Raw genomic sequence first — 25,662 nt, forward strand, 5'->3', positions numbered from 1 at the left:
AGACATACAGAGATGACAGACAAGACTTACAGAGATGACAGACAAGACTTACAGAGATGACCGACAAGACTTACAGAGATGACAGACAGACAAGACTTACAGAGATGACAGACAAGACTTACAGAGATGACAGACAAGACTTACAGAGATGACAGACAAGACTTACAGAGATGACAGACAAGACTTACAGAGATGACAAACAAGACTTACAGAGATGACAGACAAACAAGACTTACAGAGATGACAGACAAGACTTACAGAGATGACAAACAAGACTTACAGAGATGACAGACAGACAAGACTTACAGAGATGACAGACAAGACTTACAGAGATGACAGACAAGACTTACAGAGATGACAGACAAGACTTACAGAGATGACAGACAAGACTTACAGAGATGACAAACAAGACTTACAGAGATGACAGACAAACAAGACTTACAGAGATGACAGACAAGACTTACAGAGATGACAAACAAGACTTACAGAGATGACAGACAAGACTTACAGAGATGACAGACAGACAAGACATACAGAGATGACAGACAAACAAGACTTACAAACTGCTTGCGCTGACCAACATGCCAGCATCCACCTAAGATCATTGGCTGAGAACATGAGAGGACTGGACTGGCAATCAAAGTGACTCTGGAACAGACAGGTAGCATACCAATGTTTGACTACAACAGGTAGCATACCAATGTTTGACTACAACAGGTAGCATACCAATGTTTGACTACAACAGGTAGCATACCAATGTTTGACTACAACAGGTAGCATACCAATGTTTGACTACAACAGGTAGCATACCAATGTTTGACTACAACAGGTAGCATACCAATGTTTGACTACAACAGGTAGCATACCAATGTTTGACTACAACAGGTAGCATACCAATGTTTGACTACAACAGGTAGCATACCAATGACATGTAGATCTAACAAGTCAAACAGTGTTACCTGTAGCCAGTGGAGTAGAACTGTAGATCTGACTGAGTTTCCTGACACCATGATGACAGGAAAGTAGGTGAAGCTTGCAGGCATGTCTGCAGGTTTGTTGTCCACATCAGCACAGATCAGTAGAGCATTAAGGACAGTCCGACCTGGGGACAGGACAATCTCTGGGTGAGCTGTCAACATGAGCTAAAGGTTTATGTGTTACCTGTAGGAGCTAAAGGTCTATGTGTTACCTGTAGGAGCTAAAGGTCTATGTGTTACCTGTAGGAGCTAAATAGCTTTGTGTTACCTGTAGGAGCTAAAGGTTTATGTGTTACCTGTAGGAGCTAAATAGCTTTGTGTTACCTGTAGGAGCTAAAGGTCTATGTGTTACCTGTAGGAGCTAAAGGTTTATGTGTTACCTGTAGGAGCTAAAGGTTTATGTGTTACCTGTAGGAGCTAAAGGTTTATGTGTTACCTGTTGGAGCTAAATAGCTTTGTGTTACCTGTAGGAGCTAAAGGTTTATGTGTTACCTGTAGGAGCTAAAGGTTTATGTGTTACCTGTAGGAGCTAAAGGTTTATGTGTTACCTGTAGGAGCTAAAAGTTTATGTGTTACCTGTTGGAGCTAAAGGTTTATGTGTTACCTGTTGGAGCTAAAGGTTTATGTGTTACCTGTAGGAGCTAAAGGTTTATGTGTTACCTGTAGGAGCTAAAGGTTTATGTGTTACCTGTTGGAGCTAAAGGTTTATGTGTTACCTGTAGGAGCTAAAGGTTTATGTGTTACCTGTTGGAGCTAAAGGTTTATGTGTTACCTTTGTTATTTGTCTCAAAGACCTGAATGTGGATGGCTTCTGGTTCGTCTGCATAATAAAAATAAAATATCATTAAAACAAATCACAATTAAACAATGACCTAAGTATTAATAAAATATAATGATGAACAAACCTCAATAAAATAATGACCTCAGCAATAATAAAATATGATTAATAAATCTATTTCTTATATATATATATATATAGGCCTATATATATATATATATATATATATATATATATATATATATATATATATATATATATATATATATATATATATATATATATATATATATATATATATATATATATATATGAATGTATGTCTACTACTATGATGATGCCTATTTTCATCATGGGTTACTTTTATCCTTGACTATATAAAACGTATCAGCCAGTGTACAGCAGATGAGTGACTTGGCCCCAGTCTCCATCATTAGCATTATAGCGCCTAAGTTCACTTTAAAGAGAACCATACACCATGTATATGGTGGACCTTTATAGGCGTTGACTAAATCGAATCAGGCAATCCACCTGATTGTAACATAGGTCAAAGCTTTACATTTACATCCACCTGATTGTAACAGGTCAAAGCTTTACATTTACATCCACCTGATTGTAACAGGTCAAAGCTTTACATTTACATCCACCTCCATGAATTAATGGCCTTGACACAGATGTTAAAAGGCCTTATCATTGATGAAAAAATGACCATCATGAAATTAGCCACTCACTGTTCTGAAACTTGAGACCTTTGTAGATGGAAAAATAACATTTTTCTCTCCCTTCATCGCCTCTTCTGCTTTGTTCCTGTAACAAATCCAAGATGTCAGCAAGAAGACATAAACAAGCTAAATAACAGTGTCTAGGTGGGACCCTCACAAGATGTAAGCAAGAAGATATAAACAAGCTAGATAACAGTGTCTAGGTGGGACCCTTACAAGATGTAAGCAAGAAGACATAAACAAGCTAAATAACAGTGTCTAGGTGGGACCCTCACAAGATGTAAGCAAGAAGACATAAATAAACAAGCTAGATAACAGTATCTAGGTGGGACCCTCACAAGATGTAAGCAAGAAGACATAAATAAACAAGCTAGATAACAGTATCTAGGTGGGACCCTTACAAGATGTAAGCAAGCTAGATAACAGTGTCTAGGTGGGACCCTCACAAGATATTAACAAGCTAGATAACAGTGTCTAGGTGGGACCCTCACAAGATATTAACAAGCTAGATAACAGTGTCTAGGTGGGACCCTCACAAGATATAAACAAGCTAGATAACAGTGTCTAGGTGGGACCCTCACAAGATATTAACAAGCTAGATAACAGTGTCTAGGTGGGACCCTCACAAGATGTAAGCAAGAAGACATAAATAAACAAGCTAGATAACAGTGTCTAGGTGGGACCCTCACAAGATGTAAACAAGCTAGATAACAGTGTCTAGGTGGGACCCTCACAAGATGTAAGCAAGAAGACATAAACAAGCTAGATAACAGTGTCTAGGTGGGACCCTCACAAGATGTAAGCAAGAAGACATAAATAAACAAGCTAGATAACAGTGTCTAGGTGGGACCCTCACAAGATATTAACAAGCTAGATAACAGTGTCTAGGTGGGACCCTCACAAGATGTAAGCAAGAAGACATAAATAAACAAGCTAGATAACAGTGTCTAGGTGGGACCCTCACAAGATATAAACAAGCTAGATAACAGTGTCTAGGTGGGACCCTCACAAGATGTAAACAAGCTAGATAACAGTGTCTAGGTGGGACCCTCACAAGATGTAAGCAAGAAGACATAAACAAGCTAGATAAGTGTCTAGGTGGGACCCTCACAAGATGTAAGCAAGAAGACATAAATAAACAAGCTAGATAACAGTGTCTAGGTGGGACCCTCACAAGATATAAACAAGCTAGATAACAGTGTCTAGGTGGGACCCTCACAAGATGTAAACAAGCTAGATAACAGTGTCTAGGTGGGACCCTTACAAGATGTAAGCAAGAAGACATAAACAAGCTAAATAACAGTGTCTAGGTGGGACCCTTACAAGATGTAAGCAAGAAGACATAAATAAACAAGCTAGATAACAGTGTCTAGGTGGGACCCTCACAAGATGTAAGCAAGAAGACATAAATAAACAAGCTAGATAACAGTGTCTAGGTGGGACCCTCACAAGATATAAACAAGCTAGATAACAGTGTCTAGGTGGGACCCTTACAAGATGTCAGCAAGAAGACATAAACAAGCTAAATAACAGTATCTAGGTGGGACCCTCACAAGATGTAAGCAAGAAGACATAAATAAACAAGCTAGATAACAGTGTCTAGGTGGGACCCTTACAAGATGTAAGCAAGAAGACATAAACAAGCTAAATAACAGTGTCTAGGTGGGACCCTTACAAGATGTAAGCAAGAAGACATAAACAAGCTAAATAACAGTGTCTAGGTGGGACCCTCACAAGATGTAAACAAGCTAGATAACAGTGTCTAGGTGGGACCCTCACAAGATGTAAGCAAGAAGACATAAACAAGCTAGATAACAGTGTCTAGGTGGGACCCTCACAAGATGTAAGCAAGAAGATATAAACAAGCTAGATAACAGTGTCTAGGTGGGACCCTCACAAGATATTAACAAGCTAGATAACAGTGTCTAGGTGGGACCCTCACAAGATGTAAGCAAGAAGACATAAACAAGCTAAATAACAGTGTCTAGGTGGGACCCTTACAAGATGTAAGCAAGAAGACATAAACAAGCTAAATAACAGTGTCTAGGTGGGACCCTTACAAGATGTAAGCAAGAAGACATAAATAAACAAGCTAGATAACAGTGTCTAGGTGGGACCCTCACAAGATGTAAGCAAGAAGACATAAATAAACAAGCTAGATAACAGTGTCTAGGTGGGACCCTCACAAGATATAAACAAGCTAGATAACAGTGTCTAGGTGGGACCCTCATAAGATATCAGCAGGAAGATATAAACAAGCTAGATAACAGTGTCTAGGTGGGACCCTCACAAGATGTAAGCAAGAAGACATAAATAAACAAGCTAGATAACAGTGTCTAGGTGGGACCCTCACAAGATATAAACAAGCTAGATAACAGTGTCTAGGTGGGACCCTCACAAGATATAAACAAGCTAGATAACAGTGTCTAGGTGGGACCCTTACAAGATGTCAGCAAGAAGACATAAACAAGCTAAATAACAGTATCTAGGTGGGACCCTCACAAGATGTAAGCAAGAAGACATAAATAAACAAGCTAGATAACAGTGTCTAGGTGGGACCCTTACAAGATGTAAGCAAGAAGACATAAACAAGCTAAATAACAGTGTCTAGGTGGGACCCTTACAAGATGTAAGCAAGAAGACATAAACAAGCTAAATAACAGTGTCTAGGTGGGACCCTCACAAGATGTAAACAAGCTAGATAACAGTGTCTAGGTGGGACCCTCACAAGATGTAAGCAAGAAGACATAAACAAGCTAGATAACAGTGTCTAGGTGGGACCCTCACAAGATGTAAGCAAGAAGATATAAACAAGCTAGATAACAGTGTCTAGGTGGGACCCTCACAAGATATTAACAAGCTAGATAACAGTGTCTAGGTGGGACCCTCACAAGATGTAAGCAAGAAGACATAAACAAGCTAAATAACAGTGTCTAGGTGGGACCCTTACAAGATGTAAGCAAGAAGACATAAACAAGCTAAATAACAGTGTCTAGGTGGGACCCTTATAAGATGTAAGCAAGAAGACATAAATAAACAAGCTAGATAACAGTGTCTAGGTGGGACCCTCACAAGATGTAAGCAAGAAGACATAAATAAACAAGCTAGATAACAGTATCTAGGTGGGCATCTCAATTGTTAGGAATAAATTTACCATCCCCACCCTCCGGCCAATAGGAGAGAGATAAGATAGGGATAAGTTTACAAATAGGGATAAGGTTCAGGGCTAGGGGCAATTTGAGCAGCGGTTCTTTTTAAAGGTGGCAAATGTCATCAGCTTCATAAGCGCATTCACCAAACCCTTCTTAATAGTTCTAACGTCTGCACTGACAAAATCCTATCACGAACCATATGAGTCTTGTGTGTGTGTGTGCCATGATTCAATAGAACCAAATGAGTCTTGTGTGTGTGTGTGTGCCTTCTTCTTCTTCTTCGTTCTTAATTTTAATGTTGGAAGGGATCCCCCTCCAACACAATTAAGGATATGTGTCAACTTGTTATGCGCCATTCTTTTTGGATTTGCTTCCATAGCCTTTGTCCAACAAAGAACAAACTACAAGGCAGCAGTTGTTTGATTTTGGAGTTGTCTCTCCTAGAAGAGTGGTTGTCCCCAGCTAACGAGCCTCATCTGCCCGAGGGTTCGAACTCTAGACTTTTTGGTGTAGCAACCATGAGCTTTACGAAAACAGAAACGCAACACACAAACACAAAAGAAAACACAAACACAATGCAAACAAACACAATGCAAACACAAATAAAAACACAAATGCAACACAAACACAAAATACAACGCTCATAAATTTGCATTCACATTTTGCTAATTATATTATTGCAACACTAATTCCTTCTAGGACGTCTGTAGATTAAGCATTCACATTTTGAATTTGAATTGAATTTATTTTTAAATTACCTCACTTGGAAAATTTCAAAACAGTTAAATTAATTCGTTTTTTCGACCCTATTATTATTAAAATGTATCCACTTTTTCTAGGAATCTAAACAAAAATGATATTTGACATTGATCCGCTTAATATGTTTTTGCAAAATGAGTGTATTTAATATTTTCTTTATGTTATGCAAAAGAATAAAAACAGTGGCAACTTTAAAAAAATTTAAGTTGTTATATAAACAAACCCTACTCTTTTACTTATAATAAGACAATGCAATGCACTGAAAAGCACTGCATGGTGCGATGTTTACTTTTATGATTCCAAAAACTGATCACACTACCAGCCCGCTTACATTAAAGATTCTAAAGAACTACCTATGCTGATGTGTTTAATTTCATTTTTTTGTATGGTAAGGTTGTTGGACTACGGTAGCAAATATGGTAATGTTAGAATAAAGTACTTCATATGGTAATGTTGTTAGACTACAGTAGCACATATGGTAATGTTAGTCTAAAGTAATACATGTGGTAGGTAATGTTGGTAGAAGATTTGTCGAGTATTGTAAAGCACATATCATTTGTCAAGTATTGTAAAGCACAAGTCATTTGTCAAGTATTGTGGAACACATGTCATTTGTCAACTATTGTGGGGCGCATGTCATTTCAAGTATTGTGTGACACATGTCATTTGTCTAGTATTGTGGGACATGTCATTTGTCAACTATTGTGGGGCGCATGTCATTTCAAGTATTGTGTGACACATGTCATTTGTCTAGTATTGTGGGACATGTCATTTGTCAACTATTGTGGGGCGCATGTCATTTCAAGTATTGTGTGACACATGTCATTTGTCTAGTATTGTGGGACATGTCATTTGTCAACTATTGTGGGGCATGTGTCATTTGGCATTCACGACCCACATTGAAACATTGAAACATGCGAAAAGATAAGCCTGGACCAGTGAGCATGTCTGAAACTGACCTGTAGAAATGCTGCCTCCAGTGGGCATGTCTGAAACTGACCTGTAGAAATGCTGCCTCCAGTGAGCATGTCTGAAACTGACCTGTAGAAATGCTGCCTCCAGTGAGCATATCTGAAACTGACCTGTACAAATGCTGCCTCCAGTGAGCATGTCTGAAACTGACCTGTAGAAATGCTGCCTCCAGTGGGCATGTCTGAAACTGACCTGTACAAATGCTGCCTCCAGTGAGCATGTCTGAAACTGACCTGTACAAATGCTGCCTCCAGTGGGCATGTCTGAAACTGACCTGTACAAATGCTGCCTCCAGTGAGCATGTCTGAAACTGACCTGTACAAATGCTGCCTCCAGTGGGCATGTCTGAAACTGACCTGTACAAATGCTGCCTCCAGTGGGCATGTCTGAAACTGACCTGTAGAAATGCTGCCTCCAGTGGGCATGTCTGAAACTGACCTGTAGAAATGCTGCCTCCAGTGGGCATGTCTGAAACTGACCTGTACAAATGCTGCCTCCAGTGGGCATGTCTGAAACTGACCTGTAGAAATGCTGCCTCCAGTGGGCATGTCTGAAACTGACCTGTACAAATGCTGCCTCCAGTGGGCATGTCTGAAACTGACCTGTACAAATGCTGCCTCCAGTGGGCATGTCTGAAACTGACCTGTACAAATGCTGCCTCCAGTGAGCATGTCTGAAACTGACCTGTACAAATGCTGCCTCCAGTGGGCATGTCTGAAACTGACCTGTACAAATGCTGCCTCCAGTGGGCATGTCTGAAACTGACCTGTACAAATGCTGCCTCCAGTGAGCATGTCTGAAACTGACCTGTAGAAATGCTGCCTCCAGTGGGCATGTCTGAAACTGACCTGTACAAATGCTGCCTCCAGTGGGCATGTCTGAAACTGACCTGTACAAATGCTGCCTCCAGTGAGCATGTCTGAAACTGACCTGTAGAAATGCTGCCTCCAGTGGGCATGTCTGAAACTGACCTGTACAAATGCTGCCTCCAGTGGGCATGTCTGAAACTGACCTGTACAAATGCTGCCTCCAGTGGGCATGTCTGAAACTGACCTGTACAAATGCTGCCTCCAGTGGGCATGTCTGAAACTGACCTGTACAAATGCTGCCTCCAGTGGGCATGTCTGAAACTGACCTGTACAAATGCTGCCTCCAGTGGGCATGTCTGAAACTGACCTGTACAAATGCTGCCTCCAGTGGGCATGTCTGAAACTGACCTGTACAAATGCTGCCTCCAGTGGGCATGTCTGAAACTGACCTGTACAAATGCTGCCTCCAGTGGGCATGTCTGAAACTGACCTGTACAAATGCTGCCTCCAGTGGGCATGTCTGAAACTGACCTGTACAAATGCTGCCTCCAGTGGGCATGTCTGAAACTGACCTGTACAAATGCTGCCTCCAGTGAGCATGTCTGAAACTGACCTGTACAAATGCTGCCTCCAGTGAGCATGTCTGAAACTGACCTGTACAAATGCTGCCTCCAGTGAGCATGTCTGAAACTGACCTGTAGAAATGCTGCCTCCACTGGGCATGTCTGAAATTGACCTGTACAAATGCTGCCTCCAGTGGGCATGTCTGAAACTGACCTGTACAAATGCTGCCTCCAGTGAGCATGTCTGAAACTGACCTGTACAAATGCTGCCTCCAGTGGGCATGTCTGAAACTGACCTGTACAAATGCTGCCTCCAGTGGGCATGTCTGAAACTGACCTGTAGAAATGCTGCCTCCAGTGATCATGTCTGAAACTGACCTGTAGAAATGCTGCCTCCAGTGGGCATGTCTGAAACTGACCTGTACAAATGCTGCCTCCAGTGGGCATGTCTGAAACTGACCTGTACAAATGCTGCCTCCAGTGGGCATGTCTGAAACTGACCTGTACAAATGCTGCCTCCAGTGAGCATGTCTGAAACTGACCTGTAGAAATGCTGCCTCCAGTGAGCATGTCTGAAACTGACCTGTAGAAATGCTGCCTCCAGTGGGCATGTCTGAAACTGACCTGTAGAAATGCTGCCTCCAGTGGGCATGTCTGAAACTGACCTGTAGAAATGCTGCCTCCAGTGGGCATGTCTGAAACTGACCTGTAGAAATGCTGCCTCCAGTGGGCATGTCTGAAACTGACCTGTAGAAATGCTGCCTCCAGTGAGCATGTCTGAAACTGACCTGTAGAAATGCTGCCTCCACTGGGCATGTCTGAAATTGACCTGTAGAAATGCTGCCTCCAGTGGGCATGTCTGAAACTGACCTGTAGAAATGCTGCCTCCAGTGGGCATGTCTGAAACTGACCTGTACAAATGCTGCCTCCAGTGGGCATGTCTGAAACTGACCTGTACAAATGCTGCCTCCAGTGGGCATGTCTGAAACTGACCTGTAGAAATGCTGCCTCCAGTGGGCATGTCTGAAACTGACCTGTACAAATGCTGCCTCCAGTGGGCATGTCTGAAACTGACCTGTACAAATGCTGCCTCCAGTGGGCATGTCTGAAACTGACCTGTAGAAATGCTGCCTCCAGTGGGCATGTCAAACTGACCTGTAGAAATGCTGCCTCCAGTGGGCATGTCTGAAACTGACCTGTACAAATGCTGCCTCCAGTGGGCATGTCTGAAACTGACCTGTACAAATGCTGCCTCCAGTGAGCATGTCTAAAACTGACCTGTACAAATGCTGCCTCCAGTGGGCATGTCTGAAACTGACCTGTAGAAATGCTGCCTCCAGTGGGCATGTCTGAAACTGACCTGTACAAATGCTGCCTCCAGTGGGCATGTCTGAAACTGACCTGTAGAAATGCTGCCTCCAGTGGGCATGTCAAACTGACCTGTACAAATGCTGCCTCCAGTGGGCATGTCTGAAACTGACCTGTACAAATGCTGCCTCCAGTGGGCATGTCTGAAACTGACCTGTACAAATGCTGCCTCCAGTGGGCATGTCTGAAACTGACCTGTACAAATGCTGCCTCCAGTGGGCATGTCTGAAACTGACCTGTACAAATGCTGCCTCCAGTGAGCATGTCTAAAACTGACCTGTACAAATGCTGCCTCCAGTGGGCATGTCTGAAACTGACCTGTAGAAATGCTGCCTCCAGTGGGCATGTCTGAAACTGACCTGTACAAATGCTGCCTCCAGTGGGCATGTCTGAAACTGACCTGTAGAAATGCTGCCTCCAGTGGGCATGTCAAACTGACCTGTACAAATGCTGTCTCCAGTGAGCGCCCATATTTCTTGAGCATGGCATCCTTATGTTGGAACTTGTACAGTGGGGACAGGCTGTATAGCTTCCAGGTTTTTTTTAAAAGTGCTGCAGGAAAAAAGGTTTGGCTATACAGTGGGATTACTTTTCACATTTTACAAACTCTAACTGGCCTCCTCTGTACATTAGCATATAACCTTGCAATAAATTTCTTGCCTATTCTATGGTGAATTCAGTCAATAGGTTTACAGTTAAGTGTATATTCAATGTGTGACCTACTTATGTCTTCTTTTTTAATAGTTTAATTTTATTAATGCTCAAATGGCCTTGAGCTCTCTTTTATTAAATTAAGAAATGTTCCACCAGACTCATGTGACGGTGCTCACAACTGTGCTCATGTTACTCGTGTTTTGGATCCCCCCTATAGTCTTTGAACTTTGTGTCGATATCCCATAATCCTTTGGTGATAGTGATATAAAAAGGAGAATTTTCAGAACACGAGGCGCAAGACACCCACAGAGAAAGAGCCAAGTTGTCCATAAGTTCCAGTGTATTCAGTATTTTCTGTATCATATTTTTATTGAGTGTAGGTTGTGTTGATTAATTAAATGTTTTACCAAGTGTTAGTTTAGTTAGAGATCTATGTGTGTATTCTTGAACAAGTAAGTTGGGTTTTAGATTATTATATAGCTTTCTTCATTGTATAGTATTTTATTAGTAAGTTTAAACTTATTACATTTTAGAAGGTTTTCTGATTAAAAGTTCTGTTAGATTCAAGAGTTCTTTGTGTTTATAATTTTACCCTACACATTGATTATCGAGTCTATGAAGAGTTGTTGTTTCGAGCAAACTTTTATAGTTATTTAGTTCGTCAGTCTAGAACCATCCCTAAAGAATCCGGGTGTTGCGTAAAATAATTTCAGTAATAGAAATACATAACAAATGACAATATTTATCCATAAACTTTGACATTTTTTAATGTCAAACTAATGATGATTAAACCAAGTCAAAAAAACCATACTGACAAGCTTTTCAATCCACTCAAGAAAATACACACTGCTCATATATTTTCACAATCAATTAAAGCTAACATAAAAAAAAGTATAAATATAATAAAAAGTTTATTTACATGATTTAGGGATAATTTATTTATTAGTGTCTAGATTTTAAAAAATTAAAAGCATATATTTTGATATCAATCTATCTATCTATATATATATATAATGCAATGTATGTCTATCTGTCTGTCTGTTTGCCTTTTATGCATTACTACACCTTTCATCCAATCGCCATGAAACTTTGGGAAAAGTTATTGAGAACACTACTGGGGAGGTTTCTACGGAAAAACATATTTCAAATTCGTAGGGGTGGCGCCCCGGGAGGGTGCAATTTGTTTTTTCTCTCTATATGGTATATTAAAATAAAAGTTGATTGCGGTTCGACACCGTTCATCCAATCGCCATGAAACTTTTAGGAGTTTATTAGAACGCTGCAGGGAAGGGTTCTGCCAAAAAAAAAAAATTAATTTCACAAGGGCGGCGCCACGGGAGGGGCGATTTTTCACTATATATGGTATATAAAAATAAACGTCGATTGCGCTTTGACACTGTTCATCCAATCGCAATCAAACATTGGGGAGTTGATTAGAACACTCCAGGTGAGGTTTCTGCAAAAACAGCTTTTTTTTTAATTTCGCAAGGGCATCGCCCCGGGAGGGTGAGATTTTTCTCTATATACGGTATATAAAAATAAAAGACTCAAACTTTGGGGAGTTGATGAATACTGAGATAGGTTTGGCACCCTAGTCTTTCCCGCGAGCTCTATGGCGACTATGTTTGTTCTAAACAGTGTGATAGACAATGGATAAGATGGGGGACTAGAGTCCCTCACTAAATTGAATCAGGCATGTCCGCCAGCGGCCTGCTTTGGCTGCGAACAAAAATTTCAGTTTCGGCCCCCAAAGGCTCAAATGGGCCGCTGAGGGCATTGTAATACATTTTTTTTAATAATGAGAAAATTAACCAATGTTAGATTGTATACTGGGTTTTTTCTTTTCATCCGTAAAAAAGTCCAAACAATTTCAACACTTTGCAATTGATCCAATCAGAAATTAAGATTGAGCGTCTAATAATACACCATTAGTAATGTTAACAAATTGCATCAGTCACACTGATATTTATAATACGTCAAATAATTTTTTTTTACGTGTTAAAGAAAAAAACTGTTGATTTCTGTAACTTTAGCGAATGACGCAATCTGCATCATTGTTTCAGGTTTCTATGTGGTGGTCTGGGTTAACCTGTGTGCTGAGCACTATGGCGCCTATGTTAGTTTTAAGGAGCCAGGATCCGTCCACAGTACCATTGTGGTAGTGTAATCAGGGCCCTGAGAGCACCCCTCTATGTCCCTAAAATATGGGTGGTCACCAAAGTGTGTTCCACCTCATTATTTTGGTGAGTGCACTCAAGGCTTTCATGCGGTAGTGTAGGTAAACCCGTGTCCTGATATTTATGATTAAAGCGCAGACATTGTTTACATTTAAAAACTTTGTTTGGTAACGCATTGATGAAACCCTTCTTATATATTTCGTTAGACTTTCCTCTATCCCCGCACTGTAAGCATTCGCCACTATTTAGTTGTTTTATTTGCTACTTTTCAGTATTTCATAATTTGTGAATTTGAAACTACCCTCTCCCCCCCCCCCCCCAACCCTCAATAAAAGAGGCCGTCTGTAACGACAGTTTACAGACGACAATGAAAAGATCAAGGAGAACTTGGTTTCAAAAGCTGAATTATCTGCCCCTAATAGCCGTCACATTGTAAACATTTGGGGTGATCTACAGCTCACCAGACGTGTGGGGTGTGGGTGGTAGCGATATGCCTAGAGAGCGGGGAAGGAACGGTTAAGCCCTTACTTGGTGGTGTCTTGTATGGTCCCCAAATAGAGAATTATATATATATAGGTTCTTTAAATAACATTTAGCTTCTAACAGCTTTATAAATTTGTAATTAAATCCTAATTTGTTATAAGGTCATGTCCTGTTCAATGAAGCAGCTTAACTCTACTTAATCAGTGTTATAAGGTCATGTCCTGTTCAATGAAGCAGCTTAACTCAACTTAATCAGTGTTATAAGGTCATGTCCTGTTCAATGAAGCAGCTTAACTCTACTTAATCAGTGTTATAAGGTCATGTCCTGTTCAATGAAGCAGCTTAACTCTACTTAATCAGTGTTATAAGGTCATGTCCTGTTCAATGAAGCAGCTTAACTCTACTTAATCAGTGTTATAAGGTCATGTCCTGTTCAATGAAGCAGCTTAACTCTACTTAATCAGTGTTATAAGGTCATGTCCTGTTCAATGAAGCAGCTTAACTCTACTTAATCAGTGTTATAAGGTCATGTCCTGTTCAATGAAGCAGCTTAACTCTACTTAATCAGTGTTATAAGGTCATGTCCTGTTCAATGAAGCAGCTTAACTCTACTTAATCTTGGGCATGAAAGGGAAGAGAAGATGAATGTCAACATGTGTTATGCCCCAATCTCAACATGTGTTATGCCCCAATGTCAACATGTGTTATGCCCCAATCTCAACATGTGTTATGCCCCAATCTCAACATGTGTTATGCCCCAATCTCAACATGTGTTATGCCCCAATCTCAACATGTGTTATGCCCCAATCTCAACAAGTGCTTACAGTGTTTGTAAACTTACCTTGAAATCCAACTTGTGTTGTATCATCTTCAGGGACTCTGGTGCTGGCTGTGACAGAAAGCAAATATCTGATGTAAAAGGCAATAATATTGTCACACAATCATTCTGTGTCTACTGCCACAATCATTCTGTCTACTGCCACAATCATTCTGTCTACTGCCACAATCATTCTGTCTACTGCCACAATTATTCTGTCTACTGCCACAATCAATGAGAGACACAAACATTCAGCAATTAAGCTTTGAAAAATCATTTTCACAATTGAAGCTCCACAGCTGCAAACATTTTTAAGCTATTTTACTTGTGGGATTCAATCTAGCTTTCGCATGGGTGTATGTTTTGTCTGGGGTCAGTTCTAGAAGTCTGGCTGTAGAGAGAGGTAAGGGTCAGTTCTAGAAGTCTGGCTGTAGAGAGAGGTAAGGGTCAGGGGTCAGTTCTAGAAGTCTGGCTGTAGAGAGAGGTAAGGGTCAGTTCTAGATGTCTGGCTGTAGAGAGAGGTAAGGGTCAGGGGTCAGTTCTAGAAGTCTGGCTGTAGAGAGAGGTAAGGGTCAGGGGTCAGTTCTAGAAGTCTGGCTGTAGAGAGAGGTAAGGGTCAGTTCTAGATGTCTGGCTGTAGAGAGAGGTAAGGGTCAGGGGTCAGTTCTAGAAGTCTGGCTGTAGAGAGAGGTAAGGGTCAGGGGTCAGTTCTAGAAGTCTGGCTGTAGAGAGAGACAGGTGGGGTACTCACCTACCAGCCTCCTAGATCTGGGAGTCTGGGTGTAGATCTGTCTTCTGCCAGGCGTGTGAAACCTGCCAGAGTAGGGGGTGTGAATGTGAACCCTTTGTGCTCTGTTTTCTCGTCCACTACCAATTGGTGTTTCTGTCATGTTCATCTGCACATATTAACATACACACATTAACATACACATTCAAAATGAGTTTATCTGCACACATAGATACAAAAATTGTTTATCTACATTCACATACAAAAATGAGCTCAAATAAAATATTGATATGTTAGTCAATACAAAGAAGCGTTAATGTTGGACCTTCTAGTGCCATAAAACTTTAGGGAGTTGATGAATACTCCCGAGGGATTTAATTTCTCAAGGGCGGCCCACGGCAGGATGCAATTTGGCGCCCTGGTCTTTCCTGTGAGCGCTATGGCAACTATGTTCGTTCTAAATAGTAATGTGATAGACAATGAATAAGACGGGGCGTTACAGTCGCTCACTAAATTAAATCAGGCGTGTCTGTCTGTGCCACAATACGGTGCAATAGTCCTAGATATAGCAGCAATCTAGCTAAATCAAACTGCCCTTTAGTAGGGATTTTGGTAAAAAAAACACTAATCATCATATAAAAATAAAAATTAAATATTCTTGTAGAGCTCAACTATATGAAAACAAAACAAAAAAGATTTTCTGTCTAGCTCAAATAGTTTTTTTTTTTTAGCAAATTTTTTTGTGAGGGGTGGAATCCCCTTGTTTTTGCATTGGCCAATTGTGACAAGTCATGGTTTACCTGAATAAATTGAGCATAGTTATTTTACTTGCAGTTGTATTTTGTTCATATTTGCAGAGTTTAGCTAGAATGATATATAGAACTTGTAAATGCTGTTGAAATGAATAAAAATAATAGAGAAGTTATATTTTTGTGTTGGCTTCCTCCCATAACCCCAAAAAAACTGTGTGCTGCACAAATATGAAAATGTTTCTAGAGCCATATTTTATATAAATATAGCAAATGAAAGAACTACAAAGTTAGAAATCTAAAGTAAATGACTTGAACACTGTTATGTGCATATAATTGCCTCATTATTTTGGGCAGGTGAAGTAGAGTCCATATAAAAGCCATTTTGTAATAAGGAAATGAAGTTATCAGATCAACGTTTTAATGTGTGAATTGAATTGTGTATGGATTCTGATTTTCAGCATATAACTATATCTAAGGGTAAGTAGAACTTGAATACTTAAAATTACAGTTAGCACAATGCTAGCGTATAACAACAGACTCAACTTCAACAGACAGGTAACCTAGGTCTGACTCTTGTCAGTCTGACAAAATTGGATTTTAGGAAAAACATATTCTGCAAAACTAGAACTAGAGCTGAAAAAATTAAAGATGGGTAGGCCCCTATGTAAATATATTTTGAAATAAAAAATTAGGAGATTTGTTTGCACATTCCATAAGATTATTAAGAATGCTGTTGTTAGTTGATCAAACTTAAACTTACTTATATAATACTTAGAGGCAGGAAGATCGGGATGAAAAAATATAGGCCTAACAATAATTATTTATTAATTATACTCCTACTTACTGGAAGATCTAGATTTAGTACTTTTACTACTTAGGATCTAGACTTTCTAGACTAGATCTAGAATCTAGTTTCTAGTAGTAGCATAGACTTCTCATTAATAATTATAACATAATTTTTTATTAGATCTGACTTAAAGATCAAGATTTCACCACTTTGTGTTCAACTTCAAATTTTTCCGTCCGCAATTTTAATAACAATGCCACCAGTTCTCTTTATGCACAAAAGAGTTTCAAATATTCATCTAAGTAACAAAACCTAATGACACGAGGACTGACACACTACCACTCAGCAGCGTTATATTAAATACTAGCTGCATACCCGTGCTCCGCCACGGTAAATCTTTTTTTTAAATGTACAAACTTGGGAACAGAACAAAACAAACATAAACGCAACACAAACACAAACGCAAACAAAACAAAACACAACCACAACACAACCACAACACAACCACAACACAGCCACAACACAACCCCAACACAACCACAACACAACCCAACCACAACACAATTACAACACAACCACAACACAACCACAACATTAGAATCCCCACCGAACAACACGCTTTCCTAGGAGTCCGCGCCCAAAGAGAGCCTTTCCAGCATAAAAAATTTAAGTCACATAAATAGATCCTACTCCATAACTTACAATAAAACAATGCGATGCAAATAAATGTACGGCAAGTGGTGTTTACTTTTATGGTTCTAAGAAAACACATTGGCAATATAATTAGAATCACCACCGAAAAACACGCTTTCCCAGGCGTCCGCGCCCAGAGAGAGCCTTTCCAGCATTCTCTATACAATAATTCTAACATTTCACCATCTGTCAACACCGAAAAACAAAAACAAAATAATAATCATTAAAAAAGTTTTAAAAAACCCACGTTTTCTGATTGAACTAAAAAGTAGAAAATAAATGCTATACATCACAATAATGCAAGCGATCACTCTACTATAAGCGATCAAAAACGTGGGGCGCCGAAGTAAAAGTTATATTACTATTGATTAGATAATACTATTGACTTTTATTAGGGAGCTTGTAGAGAGTCAACAGTATTAGAAACTTTAAGAAAATCACGGCGCCCCACTTTTTTGATCGCTTTTAGTAGAGTGATCGCTTGCATTATTGTGATGTATAGCATTTATTTTCTACTTTTTAGTTCAATCAGAAAACGTGGGTTTTTTAAAACTTTTTTAATGATTATTATTTTCTACTTTTTAGTCTTTGTCTGTTTGTTTGCATTAAAATCTTGCTATCGATTTTATCTTTTCACTTTTTTTTGGGTAAACAAGGACAACTCGTAAAAAGACAACTCGTAAAAAGACAACTCGTAAAAAACACGTTGTGTGAATACGTTACTGACTAGAACACATAGATTTGAACCCGTGTTGAGTGGGATAGCAATCGTGTGCCCAACCACTCGACCATATCGTCTCCCCCAAACTGGCCACCAGTGGTAATAGTTATCTCTTGTAACTTTAAAGTCGGTTAAAACTAAATTATCTGCCCCTAAGGCTGTCGCGAAGTGGGATCGTTCGCTTCACTGCGCGCGGCAAGAGAGAGGCTAGCTACGCGTCGCTGGTTTTTTTCTAATGGCTCGCAGAGGAGAATTATATATATAGATTATATAGCGGTCTAAAATGCTCAATAAAATGTTTCCATTGATCAATTTAGTAATAATAACAATTGCATATTCTATGGTCATCCAAAAGAAAGCTTCCCTGAAAATTTCAGCGCGCTAGCTAACTGGGAAGTGCCAGAAATTTCGATCGCAAGATTTGATTGGAAAGACAAACAAATAAACAAACAGAGAAAGCAAGTTAAAGAAAACGTGGTAAAATAGTGATTTTGAGAAATCATAGACTAATTAGAAAATAATATAAATAATCTTAACATTTTTCTATTTTAATTATGAATCTTTAACATATAATAATCAATGCGGTAGTAATAAAAAAAAACTAACTTAAATTATTGATGAGTTAAATTTATTTTTAAATTACGTCCATTGCAAGAATTACAAAAAAAAAAGTTGAATAAATTCCCTTTCTGATAATAAGATACTGCAACGCACAGAAAAGCTCTGCATGGAGCAAACCAGTAAGTGTATATGTGATCCCTTTAATGATGACATAGCGTGCAAAAAAAAATGTTTACTTTTATGGTTCCAAAATCTATAGCGATGACGGAAGGACTGACGCACTACCAGCCCGCTTATATTATACGAGCTGACCCGCGACGCAGCATACGCCGCCATTTAGTTGTTTTATTTTCTGCTTTTCAGTAATTCATAATTTGTGAATTCGACAGTACCAAATGCTGCCACTGATAATATTTGCTTTAAAACACTATCAGTTGCTCGTTAAGGACGATAACCCGCCCCCCCCCTCTTTTCCCCCAACCCCCCCCCCCCCCCTGAAAGCAACCTCCTCTTAGTTACCTCCCTTAAGTTTAAAATAGATTCACACTAAATTATCTGCCCCTAATAGCCCTTACTAAGCCCGGCTCCACGACTGTAAATATTAAGCGTGAACCACAGCTCACCAGACCATGTAGGGGTGGGGTGGTTGCGATATGCCTAGAGAGGAAGAGAAGGGACTGCAAGGCGCGCTTACAGCTTGCTTTCTAACGTCTCCCAGAAGAGAATTCTATATATAGATTTTATAAATAAATAAATAAAAAAAAAAAAATATATATATATATATATATATATATATATATATATATATATATATATATATATATATATATATATATATATATATATATAGTGCGTAGTCAGTTGTTTATTTTGCATCCAGGTACAGTTTACTTTACAATAGCATTAAATGTCTATTCTAAAGATTTGAATACATAAGACTCGTAAATGACGAAATTGTTTTTGCTTACTGAGTTTTCCAAAACTGTCTTTATTTTGAATTAATTGAAAAAAAAACCCCATTAATTACTATATCCTATTTAAACACATTTGATAACAATTTTGTTCTATGATGTAATTTTTAAATTATGAGCACTGTAGTGTGTGAAGAGTGCATGTGGAACTATTTGTGTAGGCCTGATATTTCAGCAGACATCGTGTTTGCTCCATCATAGGACTGATCATAGTTCATTGACAGCCCCAAATTTGTGACTGCCGTAAGAACGGTTTGGAAAAAAAAACAACCTCTGCACTAGCTTTTGGAAGTTTTCAAAATCGAATAAATTTTTCGATGGTGTCTCCATGTTCTGTAACATAGGGGTCGTCCATAAATGACGTCACACGCCTAGGGGGAGGGGGGGGGGGGAGGGGGTTCAAACTTTTGTGACGATGTGTGACGAGGGGGAGGGGGTTAGAGACAGTGTGACGTCACGTTGTCTTAATTCCACGAATTGATTAACATGCATTTCTTTAGTTTTTAGAAAAATAAACATACTAAATACTAAATATTTTTTTTACATTGTTTGCGATACTTCTAAGTTGTCAAAAGATTGTGAAATATATATTTGTTCTAATTAAATTGCCCTATAATTTGACGATGTGTGTTGTGTAGTAGACTGCCGTATATGCAAATTTGTCAATAGTGCTATTTGAATAAAGGTCGGAAGCATGTCAACTAGTGAGGGTAAGGCAGGGGTACCAGTGTAATTCTTGCTATTCTTTGAAGTTTACAGAGTAGGGCAGCCATAATAAAACTTTAAACCCCGTTTCCCGAATACTATATTTAAAAACTATTTACAGAACTTATGTTCACACTTAGGGCTGCGACTTGATGACACGCCTTGTCTCCCTTACATCATGGTGTTCATGCCGATAGCTCATGCTTGTTGAACGATCTAGAGGAAAAATAACTAGTACGATCAGTTCCAAAATCGAGATCACGTGATTTTTGTAGGTGCGGCCAAAAAAAGCGTATGTGTGTAGGGTCAGCTTGTGATGCGTGTTTATTCGATCAACTCAAATAGGCCTACACGTGTCTCGCTGAATAAACTTTGTCTGTGTGAGGCTTTTCAATTGAAAGGTAGATCTAATAATCTCATATATTCTGCTTAAAAATCGACAGTTAATGATGGGTAAAAATAAAATGTTCCAATGTATTTTTGATGCCTACGAGCTGGCATATCCTTAAAAAAGTAAAAAGATTTGCCAAGAAGAAGTCGTTGAAAAGTGGACTCAACTAAAAAGCTATTCAGATCTGCACTTGAAAGCGGAAGTCTGGCTGCAGGAGCTAAATTGCTGCCGCTAAAAAAGGCTCACTTTTGACGTTTTGGGTCAAACAAACATCTGTATCTACATCTACAAATAAGAAAACACCCTATGATTTGGCAAAAGAAATACCTAATAAGTCACTGAAGTCAGATGAAAAAGTGAACGATGCTCATGAAGTCAGTGATTTCAAACCCTCTACCATCAAACTATCAACATCTAAGCAGGATATAGTCCAGATAAACTTACAATCAGATATTGAGATTCTGAATTCTGATCTAGCCGGCTTGTATGAGCGACAAACTCGCGGAATGTTAATGCAAGAACAGAACATGGAGCTTAAAGAAAAAAAAAAAGAAAAAGAGTGATTTGGAAAAAAAGCTAAAGAGGAAGATATCTGATCAAATAAGATCTCAGAAAGCTCGAAATGAAAAGAAAAGAAAACTGAATGCTTTGTTTGAAGAGAATCCGGGGCTACGCGCCACTTTGAATGTTAGATCTAATTCTGGTAGGCCAAGGATTGAAGAAGATCAATCTTCTTTATTGGAAACTATCATAAACATTGCTATGCATGGATCAGCATCACACGAGAGGAGGCAGAACGAAGTCTACAAAACTATTAAAACATTAGATCAGCTAACTGATCAGTTAAAACAGGATGGGTTTATAATTAGTAGAAGTGGGCTGTACCTTCGACTTTTGCCAAGACGTACTTCTTCTCATGAAGGGCAACGACATGTATCGACAGTCCCAGTAAAACTGATAAGAGCGCAAAACGATTGCCATGCAAATCACATTGATCGCTTGTTTACAGCGGCAACACTGCATCACCTAGAAGAGTTAGCTTCCATGCTTGGACCGAATGAGGTATGCTTTGTAAGTCAAGATGACAAGGCCCGCGTTCCGCTTGGGTTGACAGCAGCTAAAAAACAGAGTCCATTGCTCATGCACGTGGAATACAGGGTGAGCTTGCCTGACCATGACTGGGTTGTGGCTGCTGGACATAAGCTGATCCCTTCAGTTTATGGCGGGATAAAAATTCAACCCAACGCCTTGGGAAATCGAGAAGCTGTTGGATACTCCGGCCCAACATACATATCAATCAGATCTGGTAAACATTCCTCATCCACAGCGCTTAGTCATGGACTTGATTTTGAAAAATTACTTACTTGACATGAATTTGATGATATCACAAAAAGCGGTGTGGATCAAATTGTTAAACCAATATTAGTGTTGACGGTTGATGGTGGCCCAGACGAAAATCCTAGGTATCAAAAGGTGATCAAAGTTGCGGTACACCACTTTCTCAATCAGAACTATGATGGTTTGTTCATTGCTACAAATGCACCAGGAAGAAGTGCAATTAATAGGGTTGAAAGAAAAATGGCGCCACTTAGCAATGAGCTCATAGAATTAGTTTTACCCCATGACCACTACGGCAGTCATTTGGATGAAAGAGGAGTCACAATAGACACAGATTTAGAGAAGAAGAATTTTCAGTTTGCCGGAAACACTTTGGCAGAAATATGGTCACACTTGACAGTGGATACGTTTCCTACAGTGGCAGCATACATAGATCTAGAAGAGTCTGAACTTGAAACTTCTCTGCTCTCAAAAGATCAGCGTTGGCACGATATTCTCGTGAGAACTAGCCAGTATTTGACTCAGATTGTTAAATGCATGGATGGTAAATGTTGCTCAAAGCCACAAGCTGTGGACTAACAATACCTGAGCGTTCAACAGATGGCTCTTCATATAAATTTCCATCTCTTTTTTGTTGCTCAAAGTATAAAAGTGGATGAAATCCTTCCCCGCTCTTCAAATCCTTATCGCACAATCCCTTATGATTTGTATTGTCCGTCTGTTCAATCCGTGATCAGCGACAGGGTTTGTAAGAAGTGTCATTCATACTTCTCTTCATTGGTTATGCTGCGCAACCATTCCTTAACTCACAAACAGGAATCATCAATTGTGCCATTACAGCGCATCAGGCCTCTGAGTTGCTGCACGTGAACTGATGGTTATAATTGCCAATTAAATTAATGGTGAGAGTGTAGATTGGATAGAAGAGGAAGATCTTGATGTAAAGGGAATTCCCATTCCATAAAGGTGTGCAGCTTAAAAAATATGTATCCAGTTCAGGAAGATTTATGTATAATATTTTCTAATTCAATAATTCTTAAGCAAATACATTATACAGTGGAGACCCCTCTTGTCAAGGGGTACTGCCCATAGATGTATTTTTAACATCGCAATGCATCGTAATGGTTATTTTTTTAAATGAAAAACTGATACAGTTGTTAATACGTGTTGTAAACGTAGACGCTACTAGTCGAGTACTATTATGCTTAATTTCTGCATGAAAATAAACGTTATGATTTACATAGATGTGCCGACCAAAAATAATGTTTTAACAAATATCATTGCTTAAACCTTTGAATTTAAAAAGGTTTCCAATTAGGTGCCACTTTCCTAAATCGCCAGAGGGGGCGCGGCCGCTCCCCATGCTCCCCCGATGCGTACGCTACTGATATATATATATATATATATATATATATATATATATATATATATATATATATATATATATATATATATATATATATATATATATATATATATATATATATATATATATATATATATATATATATATATATATATATATATATCGCTTACATAGAACCTGACTGTTCTAACATCATTTTTTTAAGAGTGATCACAGCAAGGTCTTAAAGTTTTGTTTCCTCAACAATTTTGAGAGAGGTTTCATAGTCATTAAAATCTTAAAGGAATGAAATACAAACGAGTAAATTTAAATCACTTGCCAGCAACTTGACGACACACACATCAAGAGGCACTCGTCTCAGGCTTATTACACTTGACTCTGTTTGCATCACCATGTTCTCTACACATCACTGACTGTATCAACATGTTCCCCACACATCACTGACTGTATCAACATGTTCCCCACACATCACTGACTGTATCAACATGTTCGCCACACATCACTGACTGTATCAACATGTTCCCCACACATCACTGACTGTATCAACGTGTTCCCCACACATCACTGACTGTATCAACATGTTCTCTACACATCACTGACTGTATCAACATGTTCCCCACACATCACTGACTGTATCAACATGTTCGCCACACATCACTAACTGTATCAACATGTTCGCCACACATCACTAACTGTATCAACATGTTCCCCACACATCACTGACTGTATCAACATGTTCCCCACACATCACTAACTGTATCAACATGTTCTCTACACATCACTGACTTATCAACATGTTTCCCACACATCACTGACTGTATAATTTAAAATAAATAAATGAATGATTGATTGAATGAAATGAATGAACGCATAGTTTTATTAATTAATAAATTAAATAAATAAGTATATATGAGTGTGTGTGTGTGTGAGTGTATTGTTGGTCCAATGGAGTAAGTTATATGTGTTTGTGGGATAAAATTGCCCAGTCCATCTCTGTAGTTTGTAAATTGAGAATATATTACCCCATCATTAAAGGTATCACAGATACACTTACTGGGCTAGCTCTATTGTTGCATGTTGTGTATGTCATCATTAAAGGTATCACAGATACACTTACTGCGCTAGCTATATTGTTGTATGTGTATCTATCGTTCAGGCCACACAGGACACAGAGTCGGCATAGGCCGCTACGCCTCTGTTGCTTGGTTTGATGCGCTAAGCTGGATAGTCTCTTATGTGTTAACAGTTCACATATGTGTTCACATTTGTGTTCATCAGTTCACATTGTGTCAACACTTTACATTTGTTTTCAACACTTAAGGGGCAGGGATGAGCCCTTTCCTCAACATTTCAGTACAAAAGTCGACTCACACTAAAGTGTCATTGATTATTAAAGGAAACAGATTGTCGACTCACACTTAAGTGTCATTGATTACTAAATGAAACAGAATGTTGACTCACACTAGATTCTAAATGTCATTGATTACGTGTTCGTTGGAAATTTGAAAAACTTGAAACTTTCTAAAAATAAATCAGGATGTCTCCAATAAAAGCGTTCGACCATTTGTGTATTGTAAGCTAAAGCGTTCGACCATTTGTGTATTGTAAGCTAAAGCGTTCGAACATTTGTGTATTGTAAGTTCTTGAAGAAGTCACATTTCACGCAATAGTTTGAATAAGGTCAGTTCAAATCGTATGTTTGCTCACACTTTGCTAAAATTTCTTTTTAAAACTTACAATCAGTATTTGTTTTCTTCGTCTAATGTGAAGTAGGTCTATAGCCGCCCTAATGTGTAGGCTAGTAGGTCTATAGCCGCCCTAATGTGTAGGCTAGTAGGTCTATAGCCGTCCTAATGTGTAGTAGGTCTATGGCCGCCCTAATGTGTAGGCTAGTAGGTCTATAGCCGCCCTAATGTGTAGGCTAGTAGGTCTATAGCCGTCCTAATGTGTAGTAGGTCTATGGCCGCCCTAATGTGTAGGCTAGTAGGTCTATAAGTAGTATATTAGGTCACTTTTGGGTCGCAGGCGCAGGCGCACCCAGGATGCGCAAAGGATATATAGCAAAATACTCGGATGCGCAGGCGCAGCCTGCCGCAGCCTGGCGCAATGAGATATAGTAAAATACTCCGGATGGGGATGCGGATGGGGATGGGGATGCGGATGGGGAGGATGCGCAGGGATGCGCAGGGATGCGGATGGGGAGTAGGTCAGTAGGTCAGTAGGTCACCACCGGTGACCTTGTGACGTAATCACCGCAGGTGACCTAGTTACGTAATTTTAATGAGTTTTTTAATTAGTTTAATTTTTTATTTTGACCCAGTTACGTAATTTTAATGAGTTTTTATTACGTATGTAAGCCCTGCTAGGGGGGGATACCTAATATCTACCCTTCTAGGCTTATCTAACTAACTACTGTCCG

General features: G+C 39.3%; 2 protein-coding genes across 4 annotated transcripts in view; one reads left to right on the plus strand and one right to left on the minus strand.

The window, feature by feature from the left end:
* The window catches only part of LOC131928346 (centromere protein L), a 35,228-nt gene that overhangs the window by 8,495 nt on the left and 1,071 nt on the right, over positions 1-25,662 (minus strand). The window contains exons 1-8 of one of the 2 annotated variants that reach the window (XM_059284350.1): positions 16,555-16,781; positions 14,983-15,127; positions 14,256-14,303; positions 10,540-10,652; positions 2,487-2,562; positions 1,750-1,797; positions 960-1,102; positions 561-648 (exon numbers count right to left, since the gene is read on the minus strand). In XM_059284350.1, the coding sequence (XP_059140333.1) occupies positions 561-648; positions 960-1,102; positions 1,750-1,797; positions 2,487-2,562; positions 10,540-10,652; positions 14,256-14,303; positions 14,983-15,127 (661 nt within the window). In that variant the 5' untranslated portion in view covers positions 16,555-16,781. Of the gene's footprint in view, positions 1-560; positions 649-959; positions 1,103-1,749; positions 1,798-2,486; positions 2,563-10,539; positions 10,653-14,255; positions 14,304-14,982; positions 15,128-16,554; positions 16,782-25,662 lie in introns of those variants that run through there. The other variant, XM_059284349.1, reaches the window with a different exon arrangement.
* LOC131928345 (neural-cadherin) overlaps positions 24,509-25,662 on the plus strand; it is a 103,232-nt gene continuing 102,078 nt past the window's right edge. The window contains exon 1 of one of the 2 annotated variants that reach the window (XM_059284347.1): positions 24,509-24,923. The gene's annotated coding sequence lies outside the window, so the exon portion shown is untranslated. The remainder of the gene's footprint in view (positions 24,924-25,662) is intronic. The other variant, XM_059284348.1, reaches the window with a different exon arrangement.

Source organism: Physella acuta, unplaced genomic scaffold (assembly GCF_028476545.2).
Source record: "Physella acuta isolate Inbredline_101_S28 unplaced genomic scaffold, ASM2847654v3 ptg001487l, whole genome shotgun sequence".
NCBI lineage: Eukaryota > Metazoa > Mollusca > Gastropoda > Physidae > Physella > Physella acuta.